We start from the raw sequence: 27,814 nt of genomic DNA, 5'->3' as shown, positions 1-27,814 counted from the left end.
GAAATGTTATGTAATTCTCAAAAAGAAAGACAAACAAAAAGGAGAAATAAATTACAAAAAAGAGAAAGGGAAAGGGAAAATAGAAGAGTGTCAAAAAAAGGGGAAATAGAAAAAGAAAGAAAAATGAATGGTAAAAATAATAAACGATGAAATTCCATGTGTTTACTGAAAGAATCGACACGACTACCATATTGGGCCGGCCATCCCATGGAACTTAAAAGAACTTCTTCTGAGAGGTTGCACATCACTATCATTATAAGTACTACTCCCTCTGTTCCAAATTACTCGTCATGGTTTTCGTTTAAATTTGAACTAAAACCACGACGAGTAATTTGGAACGGAGGAAGCATGTGACAAGTATTACTCCCTCCGATTCATATTAATTATTGCTCAAACGGATGAATCTAGCATTGAAATACGTGTAGATACATCCGTTTGAGCGATAATTAATATGAATAAGAGGGAGTACCTTATTTTGGTACATGAGCACCTCAAAGGTATTGGATTTGAAACTTGCCCTACTTTTAACTTGAATTACCATGATACAAGAGGTGCAGCTTTTGCACAAAGAGGGTGCAAATTTTATATAATGTTTTTGTGGTTTTCCCTTTTGCTTCTTTTTAGAGGCAAAACTACTCCTTAAATTTGGTATACTATAGATAAATTATAATTCGGCATTGCTTTTTTTATAGTAGATTTTTTTCCTTAGACATGGTTTATCTCTACTAAAAGGCAGATCCATAGTTGCATACTGAGTCAGCCCAATAACCATCCATGTTTATCGAAAGCAAAACACGGACTAGAAATGAAAAACACCGACATTTGGATGCAAACCCGATGATCGGGCCAAAAAAGTCTGAGAATAAAAAAAAAGGACGCCAATAGGGAGTTGACGTTCCCTACTGGAGGACCCTGGTGCGAAAAAGTTTCCTCAGGGAGAATCATTCGAGCAAACGTTCTTAAAAATACTCACACAGGGGACGTTCGGGAATTGACATGCTATAACAGAAAGATTTGTCGTGCTATAACAGAGAAATTTGCCATGCTAAGAAGAGATAATTGTCAGCATGGATTTGCCATGCTGTAGCGGAGAAAATTGCCTTGCATTTCAGGGATTTGCCATGTTGCAGAAGAGATAATTGTGAGGCTAAGAAAAATAAAAAGTTGCCCATATGTTCAGGAACTGCCATGCTACAACCTACAGCAGGGCGAATTACCATGATACACAGAGAATTTGCCACACATGCTCCAGTAATTATCATGATATACACAAGGTCGTTTGCTCGGGATGGTGTATGGGAGGGAACCTATGTGTCACTCCCACAAAAGGAAGTGTCGCTGCTTTGAGATTCGTGTGCGGGATCGAATGCACCAGAGGGTGTTCCCTAAAAAAAATGTTTCCAAAGAATGTCAACTCCTTAACATTTTCGAAAACAAATCAGCCAGCAAATTGTTCAATAGCCCTTTAGTCCATATATATGGTACATCGCATCTGAAAAACTTGTACCTCCTCCGTGTTCATCTGATATTTCGTTGCTATACATGTCAGTACAAACTCCTCCGCTATATCATGTGTTATGTCTCTCTAATCTCGCCGGGATTGATCGACAGGTCATGTGTTACCTAGGCACCCTGTTTTTGGATAAGTATACATGCAATCGGTGGAAATCGTTTGTCGACCAGGGTAAAATTGAAGTAATAATGTGAGAAAAAAGGGTGCATTGAGCGTTAGAAGGACCTGCAATCAGAACAATTTAACTCGGAAAAAGTAACGAAAGAAACTTCCATGGTCTACGTCAGGTTGTTTGTGAGCCTTTCAGAGCATTACGAGACCGTGTACCAGCCAGCTAACTGCCATCACCCTTCTAAAACAACATGCCATGCATGGTACTGGAATGTGGAAACGTCAAGGACTGGAATCCTTGTCGTGCATTACTGCATGTCTGCACACTACATTGCACCTGAAAACTTGTACCTCCGTGTTTTTCCTTTCAATGTTATTGTTCGGCTATACATGTCAGTACGAATTCCTCGGCTGTATCCATCATTTTGCAGACGCTATAAGCCAGAACGGGTACTCAGAAGTCTGAATCATACGAAGAATATTCTTCCAAGTCGCTGCAATATAACTAAATTACGACTGATGAGCGCCTGCAAGTGACTGTGGGAACTTTCTTGTGTACCCTCATGGCCATGCTAACTCCATTTTTCCAATTGGCGCGTGCTAGCTCCAAGCTAGTCTTCACTAATGAGATACTGGTACAGTTCGGTCAAAAATATTGAGATACTGGTGCAGTAGTAGGTGCCATTTTTTCCTCTTGGGACAACACTTTCCTTTTCAGTTGGTACTGAACGTACCTATGCACGGAAGGGCCGCGCTCTTGTCGACACAAGTTGCTCACTGCGAAGGGCCCGCCGCAACAGTGGCAGTGCATTCGTCTCGTCGATTCATACGTGAGGAGACACGCTGAGAAAATTAATGTCGTGGATTTAGTTGTCCAACGAATCAACATGTGGTTAGATGGTTAAAGTGACAGTGGTATCCCCAGCCTATCAGACTCAAGTCCTGAATTTGAAATCGATGCTCGCATTTTTAGAATTTATTTCAGGCCTTTCGACGACGTGCATTTAGTGAGAGGAGACATTTCATCAACTACGAAGATGTTTATAGCGACTTCGTCAATCTCAAGATAATATGCTGACTTAGTCTCTCGAAAGTACTTATAGGGAAGGGTGTGTGCCTGGGCAAAATTGACAAATTTGACCTATGGACGAAATCAAATCACAGAATGAACTGTTCGTGAAACTATTTCACGCGGCTGACTTTTTTGTGTGACGCCCGACACGAAGGCGCCACACTACACTGTGCAACGCCTCACAGATAGGCGCTACACGCCTGGCCAGCATCGCACCCGTGTGATCCGAAAATTACTAAGTCAGTGTGCAGCGCCTGAGAGCTAGGCGCTACACGCCTGGCCAGCGTCGCACCCGTGTGATCCGAAAATTACTAAGTCAGTGTGCAGCGCCTGAGAGCTAGGCGCCACACTATACAGTGTAGCGCCTAGCTTCTAGGCGTTGCACTAGTGGTTGCTTCATTTTGTAGTGCAACCACTAGTGCAACGCCTGAGAGCTAGGCGCCACACTATACAGTGCAGCGCCTAGCTCTTAGGCTCTGCACAATGACTTAGCAATTTTTAGGCAGTCTGGGGTGCAACGCTGGCCAGGCGTGTAGCGCCTACCTGTGAGGCGTTGCATAATGTAGTGTGGCGCCTTTGTGTCGGGCGTCACACAAAAAGGTCAGCCGCGTGAAATAGTTTCACGGGCAGTTCATTCTGTGATTTGATTTTGTCCACAGGTCAAATTTGTTAAATTTGCCGTGCGTCTGTGCATCAATAGGGATACGTGTATATACATATCTATGAGTGTCTGTGTATGTATTATGTTAAAAAAGTATGACCTTTTTGGTTAGTTGACGATGAGCGGTATGTTCATCTCACACTACCAATGCTGAAGCTATGAGTATAAGGAGGGAGACCGCGCTCCTAGCATTGGTAAGAAGTGTGAAGCTATGTGTATGTGCATATTTTGCCTGTTGCACCCCATTTGAATGAGAACCCGATGATCTTGAACATAAAAGACCTGAGAATTTAAAATGATAACCAGACAATAGTTTTTGAGATCGAGCTCATATGCACTCTTTCTACAATAAAATCTGGAAAATGCTAAAAAATTCAAGAAAGAACTGATTTTCTGTGGTAACAAACATTGATGTGTGTTTCACATGCGTGTAACTTTTTACAATGGGTCTTGGCAGAAAAAAAAACTTGATGTTGACTGTTTTTGGAAGCATTTTGAAGCATTGATATTTTTTGTGCCAAAAGTTGCATGAACGTCATTTTCACCGTGTAAATTTGCATGCATGTGAAAAATACATCAATGTATGTTGTCAAAAAATTCAAATTGTTTTGAATATTTAATAAATTTTCAGATTTTACTGTAGCAAAGAGTGCATGTGAGCTCGAGCTCACAAGAACACTTTTGATGCCCTTATGCCTTATGGTAAATTGCACCTGAGAACGTGTACGCCAGTGTTCTTCATAGCATTTACATATCAGTACAAATTCCTCCGCTCTACCTCAGGGAAGTGTCACATCCATTATTTTGACGACACCATAAGCTAAGAACCGGTACTCAGAAGTCTTCAGAAAGAAATATTCTTCCAAGTCGTTCCAACTACTAAATTACGACGCAGTCGCCATTGACCATAGGAATTTTTGTGTACCCTCGTGGGCATGCCAACTGCATTTTCCAATTGTGTGCGTGCTTGCTCCAAGCTAGTCTTTGTTTTTCAATGGAGCTCCAAGTCTTGACTAATGAGAGACCATTTTTTTCCTACTAAGACAACACTTTCCTTTTCAGTTGGTACCGAACGTACACATTAATTCGTGGAAGGGACCGCTCTTGTCGACACAACTTGCCACTGCGACAGTGGAAGTGGCAGTGCCTCCCTCGTTCTTTCAGTCTCGTCAGTTCGTACGTGAGGAGACAAGTTGTGATCATTTTGTATTATCAAAAGGAAAAAGTTGTGATCACTGTGAATGTGATTACGAAAACTCAGTGCCAAATCGACCATTCAATCCATATTTTTATGATAAAAGGTAATATTCCATCCGTCCATGAATAAATGTACATGCGATATTTAAAATTTGTCCACAAAAGAGTGTAGTTTTATCTTCCCAATGCATTTTAAAGTAAAAAAAAATATTATCTCTCTTATCACACGATAATCAAGACCAAAACACATGGCTTCCTCACTTTCTATGTCCATTTAGTTTTCTAGTATTGAGAGTGGGGTAATTAAAAAGAAGAGATACGATGGGTGCACCAATGCATTTTTTACTCATGGACGAAGAGAGCATATTAATATCAAGTTGATACTAATTACTCAGCCCGATTCAAAGTAAGTGAGATGATAAAACCACGGCACATATTCTGAATCGGATGGATTACACACCGTCTCTAGAATGACACGATATCTAAAACTAGTCAAGAAATTGGTCCATACATTTTCACCGGAAAGTTTACGCCTGGTACTCGAAGGGGAGGGGGGTTTGTAGCATGCTAGGACGGAGACACGCGCTCCCCCTCCCCCTTTATTTTGGCTTTTGATTTTAATATTTTATATCTTCAGAACAAAAAGCTTCAAATTAAGTTTTGTCCACATATTCGTGTTTCTGGTGACGAGGGCTTTCAATGAGATCTATTTTGATGAGTTTTCTAAAACTTCTTTAAGTTTCAACTTCTAAAACAGTATGAGAAACCAATAAATTTGTAAGTTTCGGAACCTACTAGCGACAAAATGATAAGTTTTAGAAACTAAAACTTAAAATTAATTGTGCCCTCATGCGAAATCCAACGACTTTGCGGATCGCGAGGCAATCGGGTGGCTGGCACGGCTTGGCAGGTGTGTGGCCCTACACCTACATACCCTACGAGTTTCCGGTACTCAAATAGCGTCACGAAAACAACGCCTACGAAGTTGTTGCCACCATCTTGCCACAAAATAATATTTCTACGATGTCCCGATTAGCATGAGAGTCGCGGAATAGGATGAAACCGACACATCGAACAATTGTTGAGATGCCAGATCTACTTGTGGCGATACATAGCACACCCGAACTATCACCGAAATACAACAGATATTCATTAGACTTCATCATCGTATGGGCGAGAAGCGGGGGAGACTACCCCGCGGGGACACATGGCCACATCGCATGTATCACCTCCAATAGCCTCTTCGGCTAAGTTTCCACAACCACCGGCTCCATCGGTCGCATCACTGTGTGTATCTATGTCGAAGGGGTCATGAAGAATGAGACGTGGACGATGTACGGGAGGTTGGCCCTTACCAGACCAGGTCATGATCTAGTCCTCCCTGCCCCTCCAACCCTCTCGACGATCAAAATGTGAAAAGGCATCACGCTGTCGGTCAACCAGAACCTCCGTCCCCAGCCTTTGTGGATTGGAATAGGGTCAGATCCACCACCATCGCTGCCAGCACCCTGTCCCTGTAGCCATGGCCCATGGCGACACGACAACCACCAATAGGCACATGGGCCGCCGCCCAGCAGTCCGGGCTCCACTAAGAGCATCTCTAGTAGACCCCTTAAAGCTACGACCCTTAAACCCCGGATAAGGGCCGAGAAAACCATGGTTTAAAGGCCGAAATCGGCTGCGGCGGAACAGAGCCCGCAAACCCGGGCTCTGGGCGCTGTTCCGACGCAGCCGATTTCGGCCCTCAAAACACACAAAGCAATTGACTGCGATTTTGACAAATAAAACACAAATTAAAATCTGAATATTACAATACAACAGTCATCCAAATTACAATAATTATTCAAATCTAAGAATTAAACTTATAATCAATACAAGAATTGTCCCGAATACAACAAGATACAAATCACGCATGAATTAAATTAAATGAATTTAAAATGGCAGGTTTTATTACTACCCATGCCTTTGCCAATGGTGCTCAATGAGATCGCCCAGAAGCTGGTGGTGGGTGTTTGAGTCTTCAATTTCCCGGTATGTCTGAGGAAATGCTTGTATGCGGTCAGGGTTTCTGGATGGCTTCACACGGCTACCGACATTGTCATAGAAGAACTCCAAGATCATATCCCTCTCATCTTCGATGGTCATGTTGTGAAGAATCACACAACATGTCATGATGTTCTTCAGGGTTCGCTTGTCCCAAAAACGATCAGGACCACAAACAATGGCAAACCTAGCTTGCAAAAACCCAAAGGCTCTTTCAATATCTTTTCGCTCGGCCTCTTGTACCTTTACAAATTCAATTTCCTTCCTAGTTTTGGGTTTCTTGATGAACTTGACAAATGTAGACCAAGAATGGTAAATACCATCAGCAAGATAGTAGCCATTTGTGTACTGATGCCCATTCACCGCGTAGTTGCAAGCAGGAGCATCACCATTAGTAAGTCTAGCAAACAAATGAGACCGATGCAACATATTGATATCATTGAGAGTACCCGGCAAACCAAAGAAGCAATGCCAAATTCATAAATTTTCGGATGCAGCGGTCTCTAGCACAATTGTTGCATCACGTGACTTGCCACAATACTGCCCGTGCCATGCCTTCGGGCAGTTTTTCCAAGTCCAATGCTTGCAATCAACGCTTCCTAGCATGCCCGGCCAACCTCGCTTCTCATTTGTTGCCATCAACATTTTAGTGTCTTCCTCGTTCGGTGCCCGAAGATAGACAGAACCAAAGACACGGATGATCACTTTGGCCAACCTACGCACTGACTCAATTGTAGTATCTTTGCCAATACAAAGATACTCGTCGGCATAGTCAGTCAGCCAGAATGCCATATGCAATCACCCGCATATATAGCTGCCGAGATTTTTTGATATGCGCTAAAACCCTTCGGCTACGGCGTTTCTCCTTTGGGTAAAAAACCGAGAATTCCTCGCAAGCTTGTACTATTTTTACGAAGATGGATCGGCGCATTCGATACCTTCTCCGGAAGAGGTGCGGCGGATACGTAGGTGACGCCGCGAAGTAGTCTTGCATGAGCACCTCGTTCCCGAGATGGCGGATGCGAGGGATGCAAAGACGGCCGACGGTCGATCCTCCCGCGTCTCTTTCTGTTCCTATCCTCGAGCTCCTTCACGGTGAGGACCGCCACCACCATCTACTGCCGGTTGTTCTCGAGTAGCGTCTCTATGTCTGAGTCGAGGATGAATCCTCAAGTAAAAATTCCTCGCAAGGGCTCAAATCCATCTACAAATCGCAACGGGTTCGCATGAACGGAAGTCCTTCGCTAAATCAAACTTGAAGGGATAGAAAAGGACTCACATGCGGATCCGGGGCGGGCGGCGGCGACCCGGGGGACGGCTGGGCACGACGGATATGGGGCGGCGGGGACCCGGGGGCGGCTGGGCGCGGCGGATCCGGGGCGGCGGCGAAGCAGCGCGCCGGAATCGAAGGCGGCGGGTGGGCGACAATGACGGCGGGGCTGCAGAAGGGGGGAGGGAACGCGCGCGGGCTGAAATGTCCCTCCTGCCAACTGCTTTCGCAATATACATGGCATCGACAGGGCGGGAGGGGGGGCTGTGTTTTCACGGGTCGGGGGGGGGGGGGGGATTTACCGCGCCCGTCAAAATTTTTAAAGGTGAGGGGCGTTTAAGGTGTGTGTTCGGACCGTTTTTTCCGCCCAAAACTGTAAAGTGACGGTTATTTTACAGTTCAGCGCAATACAAGGGGTCTGGTAGAGATGCTCTAAGCCGCTCGCCAGCCGCAGGGCTCCCCGCAACGAGGGGACGAGCCAACCGTCGGCGGCGGCCCGACTGGCCTAGCTTGATGGCTTCTCCGACAACGACGAGATAGGCAGGAGGAGATGGGACGGGGTGGCGGGGGCTAGGGTTGCGCCCAAGTCATTCTCGACCATTCAGTCCATATATTGTTACTAGTTGAAGTTCACATGAACAATTGAGTTGTGTGTCTGACTATGGAAAGCACAAAAGCGCGTACGTACTTGTCATTTGGGGTAATCTAACAGAACTTAGCGTACTCCTCCTCCCCATGACCAAGACCTTCATTGTGAGGATGAAATTCAAGGCCTCAGTCTAGCCACTGCTAGGATGCAACTGTGCCTTGGTAAATCAGTTTCGTCAGCACGTAACAAGACAGTGAAGGTGAGTGAGAAAACTCGGTGCCGATCGATGGAAACACGATCGATCAATATCGTCCACCATTGTGCAGTACGTACGAGCAGCCCACATGATGACCGATTAATTGCGCTGTACGTGCGATGATTATGGGAAGCATAAAGCCAGGGGCGTTCGTACGTTCTACGTACTGTACGTGAGTGTGAACTGTGAAGTACTTGGACTCCGACTGAACTGGGGTCAGCCGTGCAACTGTTGGATGCGTACCGCCCGGCTGGTTGAGCCGTCCGTGAGGTCACCTGGCACGTCATGCGTGCGTGCGTCCACGTTAGCAAATTACTGCTCCGGACGAGCCGATCCATCCATCCATCCATGAAAAAGCAGCAGGCACGCGCACGAGGATAGGCCAGCCAGACGGATTGGCTTCGGCGCTTGCGGCGACGGCGACGGCGGGCCGGCGGGCGATGGACGGGCCCCGGCCCTACCCCGTCGCATCGCGCGGCGCCGCTGGTACGCGCGGCGCCTCCAGCCGGGCCGATGGGTGCCCTGGGAGATACGGCGTCGTGAGGGGGGACATGTGCGGAGGGTGGCAGCCCGGGCGCGCCCAGCCACACCCCCACTTTCCCGCGCCATCAATGCGCGGCGCTGCGCTGGCGCGCCTCCGCCCCTCCGTTGCCTCCGCCCGCTCCCGCACGTCGCCCTCCCCCCTCCCCATCGTCCCGCCGAGCATGCAGCTCAGCTCAGCTGCTCGTCTATCGCTCGCGCTCCCCAGCCCGGCCCTGCCCTGCCCGTATGTATGTATATATCACCTCTCACGGCTCCTGTAAAAGCTACAGTTGTACCTACCTGTCTGTCTGTCAGAGTGTCTACGACACACACACGTCCTCTACTCTGCCTGTACGTTGGTACGTGGTACGAGCTGGTGATCGAGGTTGGTCGGGCGATGGACTCGATCATGGAGCGCCCGATGGTGGACGGCAACGGCGGGACGATCGGGCGGAGCAAGTCGGACCAGCTGCCGCCCGCGCCGGCGTCGGCGTCCACGGCGCAGTCGCTCAGCCGGACGGCGTCGGCGGAGACGGTGCTCAGCACGGCCGACGTGGCCAGCCTGTCGCGCAAGTCCAGCTTCGGGAAGCGCTCCGCGTCGGGCGGCAGCGGCGCCGGCGGGAACAGCCACGGGCGCAGCCACATCCGCAAGTCCCGCAGCGCGCAGCTGAAGCTGGACATGGAGGACCTCGTCAGCAGCGGCGCCGCGCTCAGCCGCGCCTCCAGCGCCAGCCTCGGCTTCTCCTTCACCTTCACCGGCTTCACCCCGCCGCCCCAGGACATGATGTCCTCCGCCGAGCTCGCGCCCTTCAGCGACGACGACGTCGACCTCGAGGCCGCCGACACCACGCGCCGCAAGAGCCTCATGGCAGAGCCCACCCTGCCCATATACCTCAAGGTACGTACAGTACTCCACTTGCTAGTACACCAAAGCAGAGCAAAAACAAACACATACAACTGACTCCTAAACTGAGTACGCCGGGGCGGCCATTGCCATGCATGCATGCAGTTTGCGGAGGTGAAGTACAGGGTGGCGGTGAAGGGGACGCCGAGGGAGATACTGAGCGGGATATCGGGGTCGGCGAGCCCCGGCGAGGTGCTGGCGATGATGGGCCCCTCCGGCAGCGGCAAGACCACGCTGCTCAGCATGCTCGGCGGCAGGGCCACCGCCGCCGACGGCTGCATCTCCTACAACGACGAGCCCTTCGGCAAGTCCCTCAAGCGCAGGTAACTTCACATAGCCAGTTCTATCTACCCAGTTAACCCTAGCAATCGTAGCTAGCCAAAGCTAGAGTAGGGCATGCTTAGTTTACCTCTCATTAATTAGGCCCTGCGACGAATAATCTCTCAATAATCAAATCCTAATCAAATCGCGTGGCGTGGCTTAACACGATGGATGCATGGGAGGTGCATGAGGTACGTGTAGCCCATGCTACAGGTACGTCACGTACGTGTAGCCCATGCATGGCCGTTGCCTGTCAGAAGTGTCGATCGGCTAATAAAGGAGCCTTAGCTAGGCACGACTCACGGTTATCCTGCTAATCTGTCCTGGTCGATCTCGTGGCTCTTGTTCTTCCCTCGCTTGCCGGCAAGATAAAAGGTGGCCTCCAGCTGCCTTGTCTAATTAAGTGAAGACTCTTTTTTTCTTTTGAGATAGAGGCTGCAAGTAGCTTGACTTGTCAGTCTACCGTTGCATTATTTTTCTAAGTAGTTAGGTTGTCACTACGTGCTGTCTGTGTCTTGTGTCTGTGCCTGTCTGTGTGACTAGAGTGGCAGTTTTTTTTTCTTCATCTTGGAAAAAAGAGTGACGAGTTCTTTCCCGTTTTTTGAGTTGACGAGTTCTTTCCTTATGAGCTTATTTTTGGTGCAGTTTTTTAGGGTTCCTTTTCGGTAAATAGCTGGAAAACGTTTGTTATCAACCGGATGAAAACTGCCTCGCTTAAACCGCTCGCTACGAGCGACACGTGTCCCGGTCAGGCCCGCCCACGATCAACCTTATCTTCTCGTCTCTTCCACCTGACTCGGTCGATCCCCTTTCTCTCCTCGTCCCCACCGCCCGCTCCCTGCTCTGGCCGCCGCCACCACCGCACGGTCTCTACTCCCGCGGCCATGGATGCGCTCCAAGCAACGGCACCCAAGCTCCAAATCGATGCGCCTCCCAAGCTGCCAATGCGCCGCTACCCCCGGCTGCAACGCGAGCTGTCCAAGCCCACTTCCCGGCGCTGCGTTTGCAGCGCTCGTCAGTGATGCGCGATGGGGGGTCGCCGATGACTACCGGCGATGCAGCACTGACGCCGCTGCAGAGAGGCACAGGGGCGCGGTGATGCAGCTCTTCTTCGGTGCTACAACAGCTGCGTTGTGTCGCTCGCCGGGGCTGCAATGGAGCACCGCCGCGGTCATCAGGCTGCAATGGAGCTCCGCCGTTGATGCATTGGAGCGCCGCCGTGGTCATTAGGCTACAGCGGAGCTCCGCCGTTCGCCGTTGATGCATTGGAGCGCTGGCACGGTCATCGGGCTGCAATGGAGCTTCGTCGGTGTTGCGTCGGCGACCGCGACGGGCCAGCCATGGCGGTTGCAATTCCGGCACTGCAATGGAGCTCCGCCGGTGCTGCGTCGGCGACTGCGACGGGCCGGCCATGGCGGTTGCAACTCCGGCGCTGCAATGGAGCTCCGCCGGTGCTGCTACGACGACCGCGACGGACCGGCCATGGCGGTTGCAACTCCGGCGATGCAATGGAGCTCTGTCGGTGCTGCAACGGGCCGGCCATGGCAGTTGCAACTCCGGCGCTGCAATGGAGCTCCGCCGGTGCTGCTACGACGACCGCGACGGACCGGCCATGGCGTTGCAATGGAGCTTCGCCGGCCTCCCTTGGAGCTTTTGCTGCACCCCTGCGCTGCATTGGAGCTTCGCCGGGGCTGCGATGCAACATCCGTCGCCGGCCACCTGTGCTGCGATGTAACATCCGTCGTGGGCTGTCTTGTGCTGCGATGCAGCCCTCACCGGCGTTTGCTGCCGTCGGCAACGTAGCAGCGAACTGCTGCGTGTGCTCGGGAGGAAGAAAGCGACGGACCGACGAACTCGGGGGAGGAAGGAAGCGACGAAGCGTTGACCCATCGAACGGCTTGGGCGGGATAGATCGGACGGCCACCTACCCGACGGATTTCCTGAAGAAATCAGCCGGATGACGCCTAGCACCGGCCTAGATAGCTAGGTTTTTTATTAAAAAAATGAATGGGATTCTAAAAAAAATGGTAAGGTTGTTTTAGACAAACATGGTAAATAGAGCCAGTGATGGCAACTTTGGCAAGTAAGGGTATGGGCCCCTGTGGCTGGGCCTCTTTTGGGCCAGGCAACGCGCGAGAGGCCTGCTCGGCGAGCCGGCGAGTCTTCTCAAACTCCGGCGACTCTGTAGGCATCTCTCCGGCATCAGGACATTCGCCGTCGCCTTCCCCTAGTGTCCCGATCCTTCGTCTCTTCGTGTTCCCTTCACCATCGTGTCATGACCCTGTCGGAAAGCTTGGTTGCCACCACTAGCCGGGTCCTCTCTCCTCTACGGCTCTACCCATCACCACAAATGCCAAGACGACCGACGACGATCTCTTGGGCGCCGCTCATCATGGTTTAATCGGTGGCTCAGGACTGTGCTTCATTCGGTCACGATAGTGAGTTAGATCAAGTACCTGCTTCTTGGTCGAGCAGTGCGCGGCGAACCCACCTGCCTACAATCTGTTCGGCAAAATTCCTGACCCAGTTCAGTGCTCCATAGTCCTCCTGGTTTCTGGTTGTCGACTGAAACCAACTACAGTATATTGCTTGTCGTCATTGCATGCACTCTTTGTTGGAGGATTAGGATTAGTGAGGCTAGCAGTAGGCTTGGATGTCTCTCGAGTTGCGATGCCATTGCTGTTCTGACATAATACAATTGGAATTATACTTGGCTTGCAGGATTGGATTTGTGACTCAAGATGATGTTCTCTTTACTCATCTTACTGTGAAGGAGACACTAACATACGCAGCATTACTTCGTCTCCCAAGAACAATGACAAGGGAGCAAAAGAAAGAACGGGCAATGGACATCATATATGAACTGGGCCTCGAGAGGTATATACTGCATATACTTTCTTTGGTTTATATGCATATCGCTCTTCTCTTCTCACAAGGCAGCTTGGTTAATCGTGTGAGCGTGTTTGAAGGTGCCAGGACACTATGATTGGAGGATCTTTTGTGCGTGGGGTTTCAGGGGGTGAAAGGAAAAGAGTTTGCATCGGCAATGAGATTATAATCAATCCATCTTTGCTTTTCCTTGATGAGCCGACATCCGGGTTGGATTCAACTACAGCACTTAGGATAGTTCAACTTCTACATGACATTGCTGAGGTAACATGAAAGTAATTACGCATTGGCTGTCCCAACAGTTCAGTTGAACTTTAATTATGTTTATTTGATGCAGACTGGGAAGACAGTGATCACCACGATCCATCAACCATCCAGCAGGCTGTTTCATAAGTTTGACAAGCTTATCCTCCTGGGCAGAGGAAGTTTGCTCTACTTTGGGAAGACAGCTGAAGCCATGCCCTACTTTTCATCCATTGGATGCAACCCGCTCATCGCAATGAACCCAGCAGAGTTTCTACTGGATCTTGCCAATGGCAACACTAATGATGTTTCTGTTCCTTCCGAATTAGATGACAAGGTGCACATGGAAAATCAGAATCTGCAGGATACTAATTCCAAGATTAACTTAAGGCCATCAGCACAAGATGTTCATGAGGTGAAGACATGAAAGCAATGTGCTTGTGTGTGAGTAGACAAATCGTTTTAGATCTGTACGAATAATTTGTATGTGATTTCATGCAGTACCTTGTTGATGCTTATGAGCATCGAGTGGCATATAAGGAGAAGAAGAAGCTTCTAGCACCACTTCCGATCAGTGATGATATGAAGGCAACAATAACATCTTCGAAACGAGAGTGGGGCACAAACTGGTGCCAGCAGTATTCCATCCTCTTCTGTAGAGGTCTCAAGGAAAGACGGCATGATTATTTGAGCTGGATGAGAATCACCCAGGTCATAGCTACATCAATTATCTTAGGTTTGCTCTGGTGGCACTCTGATCCCACCACACCAAAAGGTCTACAAGATCAGGTATATGCACACAAATAATTATTTGATACATGTAATTGATAATTAAATTGGTCAATTTAATACTTCTACAACTAATTAAGGATATGTACCATCATAAGATACTGCCCTCTCGTCTATGCAGGCAGGCTTACTGTTTTTCATAGCCGTGTTTTGGGGTTTCTTTCCTGTGTTTACTGCCATCTTCACATTCCCTCAAGAGAGGGCAATGTTGAACAAGGAGCGTGCAGCTGACATGTACAAGCTCAGTGCATACTTCTTGGCCAGAACGACAAGTGATCTGCCACTAGACCTTTTCCTCCCAGTCATATTTATGGTGATTGTCTACTTCATGGCAGGCCTCAAAGCAAGTGCCATGCGTTTCTTTCTTAGCATGTTGACTGTCTTTCTCAGCATCATTGCTGCTCAGGTATGGCAGTCAAAACTGGTTCAGTCATACAATCAATGCCCATGACATCTCTTATATTGCTGTTTGTGAACTAAGTAAACCTAGATATTTTATATTCTGAAAGTTTTTTCTGTTATTTAACCACGTGGCCACCATACATGCACTAGTTAAAAAAAGACTTTATTTTGGATTAATAAAACAAAACGAACATCAAATTCATGTTAAATAGTAGGCCTCGAAATAAATAGATGGCAAGCTATTTTTTTCCTCGGAAAGAAGCACACCGTTTTCTAGTCTATCATTTCATCAGATGTGTTGCTTATAAGTAAAGGAAAATGTTTCCTAATCTACATGATAATATTACACGATGCCTCAAAAGAACATTAACAGTGATTTGAAATCTATGACTCAAGAAGGAAGTTGTATGCAGGGACTAGGACTGGCAATTGGAGCTACCCTCTTGGATATCAAGAAGGCAACAACTCTAGCTTCAGTCACAGTCATGACATTCATGCTAGCAGGAGGGTTCTTTGTAAAGGTGAGAGCAAGTACCATTCACACCTATCAACTGATATAAAGCTGAATTATTACTACTACGTATGGAAGGGGCAAGGCTGAATTATTGCTTCTTGAACAAACACATGTCTTCAATCTTGTAATAACTAGCATATGGCTTGGGTTACTGACTATTTGCCCTCCTTTTCCCTCTGATCTGCAGAGAGTTCCGCCATTCATATCCTGGCTCCGGTACCTGTCCTTCAACTACCACACGTACAGGCTGCTGCTGAAGGTGCAGTACGACCCCGTGCCGGACATCCTGATGACCTCCGTACCTCTGGATAACGGCGTGACAGAAGTCGGAGCCCTGGTTGCGATGATCATCGGGTACCGGGTGCTGGCCTACCTGTCCCTCAGGCGAGTGAAGGCTTCGAACGGCTAGCAGGTCAAGTGAACCGGAGGGCACTAGCTCCTAGTTCTTACCGGCTGTTTTTGATTGCATGTAGGGAAGTCTGTATTTATATTTGCGCCACGAGAAGATGGATCTTTTTTTCCCCACTGTTCTGTCTTTCTGCTACGTCCAGAGCGCGAGAAATGTACTGCCTGTTGCTAGTTAACTCGTGGAACAGATTAGAGAAGTGGTAGCAAGTGCTAGCCATTAACTGTCTTCTGAATGTTGACACCACATGTTTTAAGTGATTATTGGAATGTTACAGTGAAGCCGGCGACTTCAAATCCAAAGCCCGATGACCTCCGTGCGCCCAGCGCCGCCGCCGCAAACCCTCGGTCATGGTGGCGGCTCTACCTCTCCTGGTCACAGAGGTAGCCGCCGAGGTCCGGCAACACACCGACAAGTGAGCTCCATGTAGCATGAAAAATACATAAAAGTTGTAGTAGGCAGTCTGACTATGTACGCTTGCTCTAGGCCTATAATTGTTTTGATGGCCCCTTCCCTTCAAAACCAGTATATAGACTCTTTTGCACAGTTTTACTTTTGACGGGAAGTTTTATAGAGTTGATATGATGTTGTTTTCAAACACTGTCCTAGGGAGGCCAACATAGCAAGAACATGGTTTAGCTAGTACTAGAATACAATCAGCCTTGGTGGTGAAAGAATCGAAAAAAAATTAACTTGAGCCGTAGGATCAGAGATGGATGGCGCAGATGCAAGTTACAAAACATATGCACCGACAAGTTTTAGAACTTACACCAGCAAGTTCAAAAACTTACTACCTCTGTTTCTGAATGTAAGATCTTTTGGCAATTTAAATTGAACTGCCAAAAGGCCTTATATTTAGGAACAACGGATATAGCTTTTAGTGTTGCATGAACTTAAGGTGTCAAATTTGATGTATGTGTTGTAGCAGACCAAAAATAATGGGTGACCAGGTCCTCTCAACGGAGAGGCCCAGACATACGAGGGATCCCCTGACGTGGGTTGTCCTGCCATTGAGAAACTGACACATTGGTCCCATCAAGCGCGGAGCCCACCTGTCAGCGACTGAAAGGCAGTGTTGACTACGTCAGAGGATCCGTGTCCTTTTTGGACGAGGATCCCCTGACGTGGGTTGTCCTGCCATTGAGAGACTGACACATTGGTCCCATCAAGCGCGGAGCCCACCTATCAGCGACCGAAAGGCAGTGAAAGGCAGGATTGACTACGTCAGAGGATCCGTGTCCATCATTTTTGTGGTATGGGGCTGTAAATGCTCTTACATGACTGGTCGCCCTATGTGTTGGAGAAGTACAAATGTTCACGTGTGGTCACCCTTTGCAATTAAATCATGTTATGTTTCTTGTCAAAATCCCCTCTTGACTAGAATGAACATTCCAAACTGTGAGCAGTGAAACTTTTCTTCTACTCCCTCTAATCCATATTAATTGTTTTCTACTCCCTCTGATCCATATTAATTGTTTTCTACTCCCTTTGATCCATATTAATTGTTGCTGATTTAGTAAAAATCAAACAAAGTATTGTCATTCAGGTAAAACACAAGTAAAAATTTGGTTTTTAACCAGTTTACTTTACTAAATGTTCAATTGTGTTTCAACTAAATGGGAAGGCAGGTTGCTCGGAAAAAGAAGGGGAAAACACGAGCCAAAAAACACGTCCTCTTTGGAATATATAGACAACAATGGCAATGTTAACACTGACCCTAACCGGCCTGAGATTGATGAGTTTAGTTACTTTTTACAAACTAATTGAGTTCCAAGACCCATAATACCAAGATGACGCATAAATACAACACAAACAGTAGAGCATGTTGGACGGGTATCGCTACCATGGCAGTACGGTTTCTGACAATTTTAGGTCAATATCTTTAATTTACAGGAGTCCAGGCCTCTCGCGGAGTAGCTGCTTTTTTTTTTTTTTGAGGGATCGCAGAGTAGCTGCTCAGTGCTCCATGTACTGGTGTGCCGGCGGGGTTATCTTTGTCTTCCCTCCTGCAGGACATTCGAAACAACATTGCATAAAACGAAGCAATTTGAATTGTTTCTATCCTAAGTATAAGATAAACAACGAGGCTTCAGTATTGTATCAGCTTGATATATAGTATAATTTTCTGTCATTCGTTTGTCAAGAGCTCAATTTGAACAATGATATATCAGTCCTAACTCATATCACATGATCAAGTTAGAACTGAAGATCATAGTCCATGGTTGACTGGTGGGCATGGGAATAGGAAACTCACCGTATGCACCACGAATCTCTACTTCGCGCCATTCTTGAACAAGAGCACAGCAACAGCACATCACATGTGAGAGGAAATCGTCACAACACCCTCCCTGTCAGCAGCATACAAAATCAGAAGTTCAGGTACTATACAGGGCTGTGAGTTCAATAGTATATATGAACACTCTGGCAGATAGTGTTAGGGACTTGTATCAAACCTCAACACTGGTACTGGACAAAGAGAAAATAATCCCTCCGTTCACGAATATAAGATGTTTTGGGTATTTCAATTGGACTACATACAAACTGAAATGAGTGAACAAACACACTAAAACGTGCCTATATACATCCGATTCAGAAGAAAGTTATAACATCTTATATTTGTGAATTGAGGAGGTATTGTTTAATTTACTCTACTAATAATCATAAACCAGATGTTTCCCTAAGATGATCTAGTTTGGCAACCAGTTAACTGTGCGTGTAACATGGACAGTCGCTGGTGTGTGTGTGTGGGGGGGGGGGGGGGGGGGTATAAACCAACTGATACCAATAAATTTAGATGTCCAGGAATATGTACCGCAATATTTAGCCTTTGACGAAGCTTTCTCCTTACACAGCAAGTGTAACAGCAACAAGACAGTATGAGGGAGTACGCCATAATATCATTGCAGGCTTCTCCCGAAGCTGACAACAACACAAAGTAACTATGTAAATCAGTCTTAGTTTTACAGGGTAGTTAGGTTCACATAAGGTGTGACTGCATTATTTTTAGAAGTAGACCTGATGTATAAGATCTTTGCTGCCATGGAAATTTTGATTTATAAGATGCTCAGTACATTAGAAGATTTGGCAAATGGTTAACAGATAAAAAAAGGTGTGTGGGAATTTGCTTGTCATAACTCTGCACAGGTGATGTGATAAGTTTAAGAGAATTTTCTTACACATGGGCTTGTTCTTGGCGATTGAAGCAATTCTTGAGAACGTTCCACATGGAAAAAAGAAGGTCTTCAGACCTGTGTTATCACAAGCAGACAAACAGCAAGAAAAATATGTAAGAATCATTGCGATCACTCATAAGCATCAAGTATACCTCCTCCCATATTGTTTTTCACACATTAACGGCATTATCTGAAGAAGTGTTAAGAATAGCAACATCCTATAGCCATTTATGTTTTTTTTTTCAGTTTAATATGCATTCCACTGCATGGATTTCAATGTTGTGTTCAGATTAAAATGCCTCAACATAGAGTGCCGAACTACGCCATCAAGCATAAACTCTGTGGTTATCAGTATGTTAGAGAGTGATTTGACAAATGTGAATATCTGTGCTTGAGATAGGATGTACAGAACTACAAAGATAAAAAAAAACTCAGTGCTGAGCATAATGATTAAATTTCCTTTATACACTGAGAAAACAAGTAGACATACACAGAGCTGGCTCTGAACAGCAACCAAGTAAATCTGCATGCCACTCATCACTGTATGATGCTGTACTCGAGACCAGATCATGGTTGTAGGGAACAGGTGAAGAACTCCTGCGTACAATGAAAACTATCAAGGGTCTTATAATATGGAAGTTCAATTTGTGGAGGGTAACCTTCAAAACATCATAAAAAAGAGCCCAGTTATCTTCTATCGGATCAGACAAATTGAAGCACCAAATAACAGATTTTCAAATTTTAAACCAGGCACACGAATTCATGACTCCCAAAATGGTTAATTACTTCTGTGTTCTTTGAAACGATATCATACATAAACAGGCACCAAGAGAGTCTAGCTAAACTTACTAACCGTGGTGCAACATAGGCATCTTTTTGCTTCTTTGGAGAGTCATCATCATATGATTTTGCACTGTCTTCATTAACTTTTGTGCACTTTGACTTGGTTTTCTTGGTCACCTTAGCATCGGTACTTTCATCTGGAATAGAACTTTCCACGGTTCTGGTAACTCCAAGCAGGTGATGAATAACCTCGCACTGGGCCATATCCATGTTGCTTTGTGATCTTTGAAGCTCCACCTGGAGCTTCTCACTTTCCTTTCGAAGGGCTTCGTTGAATGGCAAGTTTGGATAAGAACAGGACAGGGTCTTCTTGAGCACTATCGAAGGATTTGTACTAGGGTCAGGGTTTAACAGAGCTTCTTGGACCTCCTTGTCTTCCTCGTCAAGAGAGTATTCACATTGATCCCTTTCAATGTACTCAATTCGCTCCTGAGATAAGAGAAAAATGATGATCAAAATAGGCCTTGAAGCCAAAATGATACAGGGAGAAGCGGCAAAAGATGGTAACAGTGGACTAATCCAAGGTCACATGTTCAGTGACCCACCAGACCTCATGGCCTGACTTCCTAGTAACAATCCAGTACAAGTTTGTAGGCGTACAATGTACATAAATCAACAATGAAAACGATGATCGCCAAAAAGCCGGTATGTTTTTAGTCTTTACTCAAATGAAATGAGAGAAGGAAACATTCTACAATAGAATCTTTTGGTTCACAGCAACTTCCTAGACAGTCGGCAGAAAACAAGACACCCCACCAGAGCACTCACTCAGGAAAGCCACCAATTCAATCATATTCCACCAAATCTCAAAAGGCACACCACCTTTTTCTCTAGACCAGCATGTAAGTAGGAGTATATCCCAGCAGAATGGAATCAATACATAACAAATCAACATCTCCTAAAAGCCTAGCACCAATCTAGGTGTCTAATAACACTATTATAGCACAAGTAGTAGTAGAGTGTAGTAAACAAACAATTAGGTTTGGGAGAGGTGACTGATTACCGACCCGCACGCGGGCGTTGTCGACGAGCGTGATGAGCGGCACGAGGCGGAGGTAGTTGTCGATCTCGGTCTGCGCGGTGCGGAAGCGGTAGACGATGTTCCAGCCCATGGCGAGGAGGTAGAGGTAGGAGCGGTCCTGGCAGGAGTTGACGAGCAGGTAGCCCCGGCGGAGCGCGTCCTCGAGCTGCTCCAGCGGCTCCCGCGTCTCCGGGTACTTCTTGAGCTCCGACACCCGGAGCTGCTCCAGCAGGCCGCCGATGAGCTTGAGGTGCTGCGCGAAGCGGCGGCAGTTGCTCTTGTGCATCCGCGCCGTGGCCGCCGCCTTGACGATGAGGCCGATGAGGCGCACCGCGTCCAGCCCCGTGAGCTGCGCGATGTTGGCCAGGTCCCCCACGTTCGCCATCGCTGCGGCACCGGTTTCTCCCTTCCCCCCGACGAATCACCCGATCTCCTTGGTGGCGCGGAGAAGCGGAATGCGGCCGGGCTCGTTAATCCGCGCGCGGAGCGAAGATCGTACTACCCATCGGCGGCCCCAGACGATCCGGCTGGAGATTCTGGGAGAGCAGACGCTGTGCGGCGGCGGGCGTAGATCTGCGAGATCGCTCACTCGCGCCGGCGCGCCAGCATTCCCCGCCTTGCCATGGTCGGTGGGTTTTCCCCTTTTCGTCGCCTGCCACAGCGGCTGCAAGGACGGGGAGAAATTAATGAAGAAGATAGAGATTTCCGGTTGCGCCGCAGAATTTGCACCGGAAACGGCGAAGTGTGGCCAAGAAAACCGGTAAAGAAAAGCTCGTCAATTCTTACCTCTTTCTTTAGCTACCTCCTCCGGCGAGCAATTAAGCGGGCAGGAGTGGCAGAGCTGCACGCGACGCTATCTCCCTCGAGCGGCGCGACTGAGGGGAGGGGGGAGGACTGGAGTGAGAGCGGAGGCAATGCCGCTGCAAGTGGGAGAGGCGGCAGGCGTAGGGAGGATGAGGGAGGGGGCGGCAGCGTGGCCTCTCTCCGTTTCTTGGGTGGTGGGTGCTACTGCGGTAGCTGGCACGAGGAGAGGAGACCCTGGCTGGGTGGCTTTTGGACGAGCTCGCTCGTTCACTCCACTCTCCACTCTCCACTCTAGGACCGCCGGTAACAGCCAACCACCCGATGTGTCAGTCAGCCGGAGTCGCGTTTATACTGGACAGGCGGGCGACTTTACTTGTACTGGTGTCGTGCACGGTGCAGTTCTGGGTCACCGCGAGACGTGCCGGTGCGGGTGTGGTGGACTGGTGCGGCGCAGCGTTCCTCTCCGTCTCCGGTCTCCACGCCGCGGGAGCGGGCTGCGGCAGGTGTCGACAAAGGGATAGTAGTTTAATTGCTGCCTGCCTCGGAGCTTGTGCGCTGCGACGACGCACTCGCAGGACCGGCCACGGCATGGATGGCATGGCAGGACCGGCCAAAGCGCCCGTGAGGCGAGGTGCGCTGGTGGTTGGTAATTGCTGGCCGCTGCTTTCGTTTCGTGGTTTCGTTCGGTGGTGCTGCACTTTACTACGCCCCGTTGCCGCCGAGGCGAGGCGCACTGCCAGTTTTTGTCCGCGGGTGCGTAATGTATGTATGCTGTGGATGTGGAAGTGAAGTGCCACCGCACCGACCGGGGCCAGCATGCACGAGCGGGCGGGCGGGCGCGCACTTACGTGAAGCGCCACCACGTAATGTATGAGCTCGCCCGGCGCCCGCGACGCACCGGTTCTCCCGGTTCCTAATCGCTTCGGTTCGTAGTTGACCGTTGACTTTTTGAAAAAAAATTGGAAATTTCAAAAACTTATAAATTGAAAAATAGTGTTTACGGATTTGAATAAAAACTCACGGGTTCAAGAAAAAGTTCGCGCGTTTGGAAAAGTTTATGAGTTTGAAGAAACTTCACGGGATTTGTTAAAAAAGTTCACGAACTTTTAAAAGGTTAACAAATTTTAAAAAAAGTTTGCAAATTTGGACAAGTTCATGCATTCAAGAAATATACGTGGATTTGAAAAAAAGTTCGCGGGTTTTAAAATGGCTACAAATTTGAAGAAAAACGCATTTGCAAAAAGTTTGCCAAAAAAGCAAAATGGAAAAAGAAAAAACTGAAAACATTGTCTGAGAACGTTTCGGAATAAAACAAGAGAGCGACCGCTTACATGGGCTGATCCATTCTTTGCACTACGAAGTGACCGAAAATTACGGCCGCGAAGGACAGAAAAAAATAAATAAATGGGCCAAGACCAAGGTGGAGGGTGTTTGTGCGTCGGTTTGCCAAATAAACTTTAAGAGCACTTAAGGCGCCTAATAAGGTTTGGATCTGTTCTCTCGGATAGGACCCCGTGGAAATAATGAAAAGGTATATTTAAAAAAAAAGAACACACACTACTTAACTTTTTGAAAAACTCACTATGAATTAAAAATGTTCATGCAACGTCAAAAATATTATTCAAATGATTTTTAAATTGTTCATATCAGTTTTTTAATGTTTGTGTGTTTCAGAAATATGTTCGTGACATTTTTACAAAATGTTTACAGAGTGTAAAAAATTGCATAATTTTGGAAACATGTTTCGAGCAATTATAAAAATTCTATGACTTTTTAGAAATATTTGACACTTGAATAATGTTCATGGATTTTTTTAAATGTTTCATCTAGGATAAAAATCATCATGTATTTTAAAGTTGTTCAATGTGCATTTGACGAATGTTTAACACTTAAGAAATGTTTCTCATTTAAAAACAATCATGGCATTTATGAAGAATATGTTCAATGTGTGTCAAAAAAAGTTCACCATGTATTTGAAAAATGTTCAATGTGCACTTGACAAATGTTCAACATATATCAGAATAGTTTTCAGTGAGTATTTGAAAAATGTTCAATTTATATGAAAGTGGTCAAAACATACACAACTTTTTCAATGGGAATTTGACAAAATGTTCAACATGACTCGAATAAAAAACTGTTCAATGTGTATATGAAAAATGTTTAATGTGTAGACTAAATATGTACAATCTGTCTTTTAAAAAGTCAATGTGTATTTTAAAAAAATGAAGAAGAAAAGACAAAGAAAAATAAAAAAACAGAAAGAAGAAAGGGATCGATGAAAAACCAATACAAAAACACATAGAAACAAAGTAGAAGAAAATCCGCACCGAAGCTTCGAAAACCAGTTCGAACTTGTCCACATAAGCTTTTCAAAATCACTCCCCAAAAGCTACAATATTGGGTCGGCCCGTTATAGGAGCGCCGAAGGCGGTATGAGGGTACATCTCACCGCGAATACTATGTCTCGCCTACTGTGAGACGGTACTGGGAAGCGGTTTTAGGAAGCTTCTATGTCAAGTTTCGACTGGTTTGAGATGCTTCAACCCGGTTTTATTCTTTTTCTGTTTTATGTGTTTCTTCTTCGTTTTCCTTTGTTTCTTTGTTTCCTTTTCCGTTTTCTTTTATGGGCACACGTCTACTTTTTCAATTCTCATTATACATCTTTCATATACACGTGGAACCTTTTTTAATAAACGCTGAACATTTTTCAAATACACGATGCAGAATTTTTCAAATAGTTGTTTTGAACTTTTTAAAATACATGTTAAACATTTTCCAAATGCACACTGTACATTTTTTAATGGCGTGAATTTTTTAAACTATACGATCATTTTATAAACATTTTTTAAATATCACATTTATACGTGTGAACTTTTTTTTGAAAGGCACACACTTTTTTGAATAGGAAGAACTATATTTTTTTGAATTACGCGAACATTTTTTACATTGTATAATTTTTTGAGAATATGTCACGGCCATTTTTTGTATGTAAACCATTTCCAAAGGCACAAACATTTCATTAATGTTGTCAACATGTCTTTAAAGGTCCATGGAAATTTTCCGAAGGTGTGATGAAAGCGCGTTACTGGCCAGCCCACTAGCATATCTCTTGAGGCGAGGCTACGCTAGCTCTCGCATAAAGCTATACCTAGATGCGCCATGTCTCGCAGTAAGCGAGACATAGCCCTGGTGATGTATCTCCCTCTGTGTGCTCCCATGGACCTCTAGTCCTCTATACTGGACCAAGTGAGCAGCATATACAGACAAGACAACCTTTCGTGTTGGCTATAGTTAGCAAACAAAAAAATACAAAAGATGTTTGTTGTTGGTCACTGAAAGCTGAATAAAACTGTTGCTTATTGATGATTTGGTGCGGCATACAAGAGTATATAAGAGGGTACAGACCGACTTGGGGTAGGGGTACAAAACTGACTTGGACTAGAAGTCGTATACCATAATGACTACTCTAACATCCCCCCGCAGTATCAACGGCAGGCTCGACGACGTTGAGACTGAAACAGATATCTTGAAACGGCTTAGTAGGCAGTGCCTTGGTGAAAATGTCAGTAAACTGAGCCGTAGAGGGAACATGAAGCACCCGAACCTGACCAAGAGCAACCTTTTCACGAACAAAATGAATATCAATCTCAATATGCTTTGTGCGTCGGTGTTGAACTGGATTGCTGGTCATGTAGACTGCTGATATGTTGTCACAATAGACAATAGTGGCCTGCTCAATAGGCCTGTGTAGCTCGGAGAGTAACTGCCGAATCCAGATTGTATCTGCAACGGCATGTGCCACAGCGCGATACTCAGCCTCGGCCGACGAACGTGAGACTGTAACCTGTCTTTTCGAAGACCAAGAAATCAAATTGTTACCAAGAAAAACACAAAAACCGGAAGTGGACCTTCGAGTGTCAGGACAACCAGCCCAGTCTGCATCAGAGTATGCGGTAAGCGAGTTTGGAGAAGAATTATTGAGGTGGAGACCATGATTGAGAGTTCCTTTTAAATACCGAAGCATGCGTTTAACATGATTATAGTGAGGAACCCGGGGATCATGCATATAGAGACATGCTTGTTGAACAGCAAAAGAGATTTCAGGACGCATCAGAGTATGCGGTAAGCGAGTTTGGAGAAGAATTATTGAGGTGGAGACCATGATTGAGAGTTCCTTTTAAATACCGAAGCATGCGTTTAACATGATTATAGTGAGGAACCCGGGGATCATGCATATAGAGACATGCTTGTTGAACAGCAAAAGAGATTTCAGGACGAGTAATGGTGAGATATTGGAGAGCACCTGTTAGGCTACGATAGAGAGTAGGATCGGAAAAGGGTTCACCGGTAGCCGAAAGTTTAAAACTAGTATCGACAGGAGTGCGAGATGATTGACAGTCAAGCATACCAGCACGATTAAGAAGATCAAGAATATACTGGCGTTGGGAAAGAAAAAGGCTGGAGGAATCTCGAACAACAGCAATGCCTAAGAAATGATGAAGGAGTCCTAGGTCAGTCATAGAAAATTCAGATCTAAGGAGAGAGACAATATGATCTAAGAACTTTGGAGAGGAGGCGGTAAGAATGATATCATCTACATAGAGAAGTAAATAGGCAGTGTCAGAAGTTTGATGATACACAAAAAGAGAGGTGTCGGAGAGAGATGGAGTGAAGCCTATTGTTTGAATGAAGGAGGAGAAGCGTTGAAACCAAGCTCGTGGGGCCTGTTTAATACCGTAGAGAGATTTCTGAAGAAGACATACATGAGTTGGAAAGGATGGATTTTCAAAACCCAGAGGTTGCTGGCAGTAGACAGTTTCTTGAAGGGAACCATGGAGGAAAGCATTTTTAACATCAAGTTGGTGAATGGGCCATGAAGAGGAGACAACAACACTAAGAACGGTGCGAATGGTGCTAGGTTTAACAACAGGAGAGAAGGTTTCTTCGTAATCAATTCCTTGTTGCTGAGAAAAGCCACGACAAACCCACCTGGCTTTATATCGTGAGAGGCTCCCATCGGAGTGGAACTTTTGGCGAAAAATCCATTTTCCAGAAACAATATTTGTATTGGGAGGACGAGGAACAAGTTGCCAGGTGTTGTTTTGAAGTAAAGCATTATATTCTTCTTGCATGGCAGCGGCCCAATTGGGATCAAGTAGAGCAGTTTTGTAATTCTTTGGAAGAGAAGTGAGAGATACGGAGGTATGAAGGTTTAGGCGGTCTTGGGGTTGATGAAATCCTGATTTGGCCCTAGTACGCATGCGATGATCATTAATCGGGGCTGCTGTAGGAATAGCACGAGGGGGTAAGGTGGGTACTGGTGAGTCCGGCGCAGCGGAAGAGTCGGACGATGGAGTAGGGTTGGGTGGTGGAGTGGGAGCAGGGCTGGGTGGTGGAGTGGGAGTAGGGGCCGGGGGTGTTGGGGAGGGAGCAGGGGCCGGGGGTGTTGGGGAGGGAGCAGGGGCCGGGGGTGTTGGGGACGTCTCGGGTGGGGTGAGTGTATGGTTGGGATTGGCTATGGTGGGTGTTAATGGTGGTGGTGATAAGTTGTGTTCGGCGGGTAGGGGAGTATATAGTTGGAAAGGACGGGGAGAGGGGGTGTTTGCGGAGCTAGGGGTGTTGGATGGTGTAGTAGTGCGTTGTGAGAAAGGAAAAATATGCTCAGCAAACGTAACATGACGAGAGACATGAACGTGTCCGGTGTGAAGGTCGAGACAGCGATAGCCTTTGTGCTCGTCAGAGAAGCCGAGAAAAGCACATGGGATAGAGCGTGGTGACAATTTATTTGCAGAAGTGGCGTAGGCATTGGGAAAACAGAGATAGCCGAAAACACGAACCGCGGAGTAGTCGGGGTGGGAAAGAAAGAGGGAATAATAGGGAGTAGTGGTGGGTTTAGTTTTAGAAGGTCGAATATTTAGAAGGAAGGTGGCCATGTGTAGGGCTTCAGCCCAAAACTTGGGAGGCATAGATGATTGAATGAGGAGAGTGCGAACTATATCATTGAGGGTGCGAAGAGAGCGTTCTGCTTTACCATTTTGAGGGAATGTGTAGGGACATGAGAACCTAAGCAGGATGCCATGTTGTAAGAAGAAAGTATAATTTTTAATGTTATCAAACTCGCGACCATTGTCACATTGGATAAAGCGAATTGGGAGGAAGAAGTGAACAGACACATAGCGTTGAAAATTAAGAAAAAGAGAATGGACCTCGGATTTGTTGCGTAGAGGAAAAGTCCAGACAAAGTGGGTGAAATCATCTAGGATAACAAGGT

General features: G+C 46.6%; 2 protein-coding genes across 2 annotated transcripts; one reads left to right on the top strand and one right to left on the bottom strand.

Annotated features, from left to right (window-relative positions):
* The first annotated feature begins 9,299 nt into the window (after window positions 1–9,299).
* LOC109779083 (ABC transporter G family member 22) lies at window positions 9,300–15,983 on the top strand. The gene is made up of 9 exons (XM_020337684.4): window positions 9,300–10,132; window positions 10,244–10,461; window positions 13,181–13,336; window positions 13,429–13,612; window positions 13,686–14,006; window positions 14,093–14,380; window positions 14,502–14,786; window positions 15,196–15,303; window positions 15,484–15,983. Exons 1-9 carry the CDS (start codon window positions 9,485–9,487, stop codon window positions 15,703–15,705), a joined length of 2,430 nt encoding a protein of 809 aa, XP_020193273.1. The 5' UTR covers window positions 9,300–9,484; the 3' UTR covers window positions 15,706–15,983.
* Window positions 15,984–17,357: 1,374 nt separating this feature from the next.
* Window positions 17,358–21,885, bottom strand: LOC109779084 (cell number regulator 13). The gene is made up of 8 exons (XM_020337686.4): window positions 21,526–21,885; window positions 20,726–21,403; window positions 19,729–20,147; window positions 19,366–19,472; window positions 18,879–18,950; window positions 18,515–18,621; window positions 17,957–18,050; window positions 17,358–17,708 (listed from the first exon to the last, which is right to left on the bottom strand). Exons 2-8 carry the CDS (start codon window positions 21,122–21,124, stop codon window positions 17,659–17,661), a joined length of 1,248 nt encoding a protein of 415 aa, XP_020193275.1. The 5' UTR covers window positions 21,125–21,403; window positions 21,526–21,885; the 3' UTR covers window positions 17,358–17,658.
* Between the last annotated feature and the right edge of the window lie 5,929 nt (window positions 21,886–27,814).

Source organism: Aegilops tauschii, chromosome 4 (genome assembly GCF_002575655.3).
Source record: "Aegilops tauschii subsp. strangulata cultivar AL8/78 chromosome 4, Aet v6.0, whole genome shotgun sequence".
Lineage (NCBI taxonomy): Eukaryota > Viridiplantae > Streptophyta > Magnoliopsida > Poales > Poaceae > Aegilops > Aegilops tauschii.
This window is presented reverse-complemented; position numbering and strand designations above follow the sequence as displayed.